The 6,421-nt window shown below is 40.3% G+C and overlaps 1 protein-coding gene across 1 annotated transcript; it reads right to left on the bottom strand.

Moving 5' to 3' along the window:
* Positions 1-4,292: 4,292 nt before the first annotated feature.
* Positions 4,293-5,933, bottom strand: LOC115459927. Its single transcript, XM_030189770.1, is given in 3 exon segments — positions 4,293-4,908; positions 4,910-5,072; positions 5,075-5,933. Coding segments are annotated over 3 exon segments (1,638 nt in total).
* Positions 5,934-6,421: the final 488 nt, after the last annotated feature.

Raw genomic sequence — 6,421 nt, 5'->3', positions numbered from 1 at the left:
GTTTTATTTCTATTTATTGCCCTAAGTGTGAATGTAATCTGTCTGGATTGAATGCAATAATAATAATAGGCACTCACCTTTTATTCCATAGCAAGCCGTAAAGCCCGTTAAAACGGGTGACATTTTTGTTGTGAAAAATTTAATGAAATAGCCAAACGGGCAAGATTTTTTACTTCTTAAATATAATTTAACAGTTGATGAACATAATGTCAGTTGATGTCTATAGTACACTTTTATATACTATGTTTTTTATGTAAACAGCATTAGATCCTTCAATTAATTTACCTTGTTCTAATGTCTGTTTAACTAAAACTTTTACATCTGAAGCATTTCTAACTCTCGAAAATGCAACATACAGCTGTCCATGGCTAAAGACAGGGTTTGGTAAGTAGATTCCAACCTTGTCCAAAGTTTGTCCTTGTGATTAATTACTAGTTATGGCAAATGCTAAATTTAGTGGGAATTGACGTCTTCTAAGTTGAAATGGTAATCCTGAATCTGTTATAAAATCAATTCCTGGAATGAATACTGTTTCTGATTGTGCATTGGTACTTAACTTTTTTGCTATTATTAAGTTTGGTTTTAAATCTACAACAATCAATCATGTTCCATTACATATAAACCTCTTTTAGTGTTTAAGTTCCGAAGCAGCATAACAATTGCTCCCTTCTTCACTTTTAAACTATGAGGAGCAGTACCGGATGGACATAAAGAATTGAGAAATTCAACTGGATAGTCAGTAGTATCATCACCATCTTCACTGATGAGATCATCACAACTTAGATACGTTTTGTCCTCTTCTATTTTACTTAAAACTTGAAGATTTATTTCATTAACATCTTCATTTTTTGGTGATAAAATAGCAATTTTAGAATATGCTGTAATATCTTTGGATACTAATGTTGTACCAAATGTATCTGTAATAATATTGTCAGTTACCATAGCACAGTGGCGTAGCCAAGGGTGGGCTTGGGTGGGCCCAGGCCCACCCACTTTGAGCTCAGGCCCACCAGTAGCAGCACAGCTACGATGTGTCTGGCAGAGATTCCCAAGCTGAGAACTCCCAACAACTGTCCCTCCTGCATACCTTACAAATAGCAGATCTTCTGCAAGAAGCTGCGACTGATACTTACTGCTTACATCGACCCCAAAGCCTTCCCCTCTGACGTATTCCCGCCTATGCAGAAAGAGAAAGCTGTATCAGTGGGAAGGATGTGGGACCAACACGAGTACTGTGTATTAGTTGCTGCTTACTGCCGGTGAAAATCTGCTATTTAAAAGGTGTGCAGGAAAGGGGGGATATTTGAGAGACCATATGGCATGCAGGCGAGAGAAGGAGAGACCAAATCACCTGTGGGATGGCGTGGGGTTCTTCTGCCCACCCATCTTGGGTCCAGGCCCATCCAAAATTGGGTGTCTGGCTACGCCTCTGCCATAGCAGATGGAATTTCGATTATGTCTTTATTGAGGCCCACAGTATTTGTTAACTCTCCGTTACCAAGTTTAATAAGCCAGTTACTATAAATTAACACTGTACACCTCATATTAGTTTGCAGGTTCAATTGCTTAAAGTGTTTCCAATTGGTATTAAACTTTAGGGAAGACTGAACTACTTCTGATGAATTTGCTCCTGGTATAACAGGTAAACATTGTCTGAAGTCACCACCCATTAATAGTAGTTTTCCACCAAATGGAAGAGTTTCATCACGTGTGATTTCCTTCAACAAATGATCTACACAATCAAGTGCTAAGCCAGGTGTCATGGTTGCTTCATCCCAAATGATTAGTACGGAATCACTAATAGTTTTTGCATCTTTTGATGTCATTTTTATACCTGATACAGATGTTTCATTAAGTGTTAAAGGTACTTTAAACTGTGAGCAGTGGCGTACCAAGGGGGGGGGCGGTGGGGGTGGTCCGCCACGGGTGCACACCGCTGGGGGGGGTGCCACGCGCCTGTTGGCTCTTCGTTTTCATGCTCCCTTTGCCCCGGAACAGGTTACTTCCTGTTCCGGGGCAGAGGGAGCATGAAAACGAAGAGCCGGCAGGCGTGTGGCACCCCCCCCCCCCAGCGGCGTGCACCCGGGGGGTTCTTTCGCTGGGGGATCGGGGGTTCTTTCGCCAGGGGGCGTCGCGCTGTTCCAGGGGGGTGCTGCACCCGGGGGGCGGGGCACGTCGGCGATCCACCCCGGGTGTCAACCCCCCTTAGGAACGCCACTGACTGTGAGTGGTAGGTTCTCCCAGATGTCAAAAGATTAGCTGCAATTCCTGTAGACGCAACTACCACTACAACTTGTCCTGTACTTCTAATGCAACTTATTAAAGCTCTATATAAATGTGTTTTTCCTGTTCCACCTGGCCCATCTAAGAAGAAGCAGTTAGTTTGCTTTGTGGTACAATTGATACCACTTGTTATTGCATCAAAAGCTATTCTTTGTTCCTGGTTTAAACTTGCTTGCAATTGTTCAGATATTTGTCTCTCAAGTTGGACATCAATTGCATCATTAAAGTGTAAAGGTAAGTTTGGCAAAGGTATTTGTAGAGAGAAGTCATTGCATGTTTTCCCATGCGTTTTCAATGTCTTCAACATCAGCAAAATTCGCCCTTTCCTCTCTGAGCACACCACACGAACTCTCGTCCACGCTCTCATTACCTCTCGCCTTGACTACTGCAACTTACTCCTCACCGGCCTCCCCCTTAGCCATCTGTCCCCCCTTCAATCCGTTCAGAACGCTGCCGCACGTCTTATATTCCGCCAGAACCGATATACTCATATCACCCCTCTCCTCAAGTCACTTCACTGGCTTCCAATCAGATACTGCATACAATTCAAGCTTCTCCTCCTTACCTACAATTGCACCCGGTCTGCAGCTCCTCACTACCTCTCTACCCTCATCTCCCCCTATGTTCCCGCCCGTAACCTCCGCTCACGGGACAAATCCCTCCTTTCAGTACCCTTCTCCACCACTGCCAACTCCAGGCTCCGCTCATTCTGCCTTGCCTCACCCTATGCCTGGAGCAATCTTCCTCAACCCCTACGCCAAGCCCCCTCCCTACCCATCTTCAAATCTCTGCTTAAAACTCACCTCTTCAATGCTGCTTTCGGCACCTAACCTTTCGAGAAATATAGTATGCCCTATCAGATTGACTCTACACTTGTCTTTTAGATTGTACACTTGTCTCTAGATTGTACACCTGTCTTTTAGATTGTAAGCTCCTTGAGCAGGGACTGTCCTTCCATGTTAAATTGTACAGCGCTGCGTAACCCTAGTAGCGCTTTAGAAATGTTAAGTAGTAGTAGTAGTAATATATCTTGTATATCTCTTAATGCATATGATTTGCAGACATTGTAGGGAATGTTAAGTAAATGACCATGTTTTGTGCAGTAGTCTTCAATTAAACTTTCCTGATGATTATCCCATAAAGTGAAAGCAAAACAGCAAAAGTAGAGGCTGACAAATGTGCAAACCAATAGGGAGATAACATCAAGAAGCGGTTTATTCAGAATATTCATACCAAGGACCCTTGATATGAATATGCTGAATAACCTGCTTCTTGATATTATCTCCCTATTGGTTTGCACATTTGTCAGCCTCTACTTTTGCTGTTTTGCTTTGATTCTCTGTGGAGGCTCCTCCTGTTTTCTTGGATTTGTTATCCCATAAAGTGGACAGGTCAGTGAGCCCACTAAAAATACAAATGTAGGCAAATAACTCCCTTAAACTTCTGGGCATAGCAGCTCCTGCAGCATCATTTAATGTATTGTTCCAGACATTTTCATTGTTTGTCAAACCTCTTGCTTTAGGTGCATCAAAGTATGTGTCGTATTGAACTCCATTAAATGTTTTCAGAAATTCAAAAGACGTTGCTCCAGGGACATGCAGGAGTAGCAATCGTAAGAAATAACGTTCAGTATCATTGATGCTTACAGGATACATCCTTCTAATTGTTTTTCCAAATCCTGCTTTTCTAGGTTTCCATTTACGCTGTTTCGCAATGACTACAAAGTGTTCTGGTATCTCCGTGTACTTGTACACACGTGCTGCTTGATTAATTTTAAACCATACAGTTAAAGTGATTTCCTTTTCTTGTTGAAGAGCTGTGAAAACACTTTTTAAATGAGGTTGATATACAACAGTTTGTGCTCCTTCAAGATGAATTGCTAATCTCATTACTGAGTGGCTTTTTTGATGCATATCGAATTGAAATATTCTCCACATAGCCTCAGGAGGGCTTACATAGCGCGAATCAATATAAGTTTGTACTTCATCTACTGTGACATTTACATTTGCTCAATCCATGCCTTTAAATGCATACTTGAATAAGTATTTTACGCTTTTAAAAGAAGCACAAATTTCAACATTAAAGTGACAATTGTAACGAAGTGATAAGTATGGATTGTAAGGAACAACCCAAGTATTATCAATGCTATGTTTACCAACTGTTACAGCATCTAATTTTCTTCTTCTATAAATAGGATATCCGTCATCATTTGGAGCTGTTTCATTTTGAAACTTTTTTGGAAACCCTTTACAACACTTTCCATCAACTAAGCATGGGGAATTTGGATTTCTGTCATCACATGATCCATGTATCATAGTGGTTTTGATAATGTTGTGTAAAGTGGGCTGCAAATTAGCATCTGGTAGTTCTGCGGAAACTACTTGATCAATTGTGACTACATCTTTTGGTTTGTCACTTAAAGCCAAAGTAAAGATCATATGCGCATGTGGTAGTCCTCTTTTTTGAAACTCAATTACCTGAACATAGGCGTTTACTTTTCCAAATATTTCCTCCTTTACAATGTCGTCCATAAGTTGTTTAAGTTTCAGTTTAAATACCCTATCTACCAAGTCAGGTCTATTTTCTGGTGCTTCTGCATTTGCCATATTTTGTGTAATTTCTTTTCATCATAATGAAAAGGTCTGGTTTTCCATATCTCCTTGTTATCGCCATAGCATCTTGGTTACATTGTTGCATGTTTCTTGGACTTCCAGTAAAAGTAGATGGTAAAATTATGCATTTCCCAGCATTTTGTGCATCAGCATCGTCTTCAATATAGTGTTTAATTCATTAAGTTTTTCTGCTCTTAGTTCTTTTTGTTTACTTCTTATGAAGTTGAGATCATTGCTTTCTGCTTTTACATAAGCATTGACAATGTATTGTTGTGTCAAGCGTCCTTCTCTTAAAAATGGATTAAAATTGTCTCTAATTTGGAAATAATATGAATAGTATTGTTTCAGAGATACTTGCCTTGAGCTTTTAGTTTTTACATTGTGTAAAGCTAAGCCAATACCCCAACTTTGTTCACCGTTTGGAAATAAAAGGAGATAACAAAGTGCATTCAAATTTCTGTCTCCGTAGTCTACTCTACTTGTTGCAGGTACATTTCTGTTAGGTCTCAAATGAACCAATAAATCTCTGTCGATTGGGGGTTCTCCATCGGGGCTCACAAACACCATAGCAACCTCATTGCAACGTTGTGGATTGTATCGTCTTGGATCAGAATTTCTGTTTTTCAAAATTCTCATGTGTATATTGAAAGTGTTGACATTATTAACTTGTAGTTGTTTCTGTTCTTTTTCCACCTCATGCATCATTTTGTATGCTCTGGCTAAAGGATTAGACCCAATAATGTTTGCTAAGTGTTTCATTACATGTGGTTTGCAAGTTTTGTTTGCAGGATTGTTCATCCTTTCTTCATTTGCAAGACATTCGTCTAAAATGTATAACTGAGCATATTTAGGTTCTTTAGCTTGTGTTGGATGAAGGGTTCCTGAAAGATGATAGATTTGTCCATGCATTTTGAAACAGTATGGTCCAAAACCTTTTGGAACATTAATATTAGCTCCCACTGATACAAAAGCTAATGCACTATTATACGATCGTATATTTTGCATGAATAGTTTAGAATCAGGATGTTGTCCAGTCATGTTCATAATGTAATCATTTGTAGCAAGTGATTAGTGCATGAGCCCTTACCGCTTACAAAATAGGTGGCGGTAGGGACTCACATTACGTCTCCAACACATCCCGGGAACTTTGGTCGCCCCCGCAACAGAAAGCAGTTGGGGATGGCCAAAATCAGCTTTCGATTATACCGATTTGGGCGACCCTGTGAGAAGGATGCCCATCTTCGATTTGTGTCAAAAGATGGGCATCCTTCTCTTTCAAAAATAAGCCTGAAAGCCTTCCCTAAATCAACAATTAAGTGGCAAAGATTATCCAGAGTCACTTTAGATGGTCTCTCCAACAGAAAATTAAAATTAGCCCTAGACAGCACTTAAAAAATGCTCAGCATCACCGGAGCTCCCCATTTATGCAGCCATCTATTGCGGTGACATCACTTCCTCTCCAAAAGTGTCTTTTTCATAAAGGCAATATGGACATCTATGTGCCTTTATAAAATATGCTCCTTCAG

This window comes from Microcaecilia unicolor, chromosome 1 (assembly GCF_901765095.1).
Source record: "Microcaecilia unicolor chromosome 1, aMicUni1.1, whole genome shotgun sequence".
Classification (NCBI taxonomy): Eukaryota; Metazoa; Chordata; class Amphibia; order Gymnophiona; family Siphonopidae; genus Microcaecilia; species Microcaecilia unicolor.
Note: the sequence above shows the minus strand (reverse complement) of the source record. Positions and strands in the feature narration are given on the sequence as shown.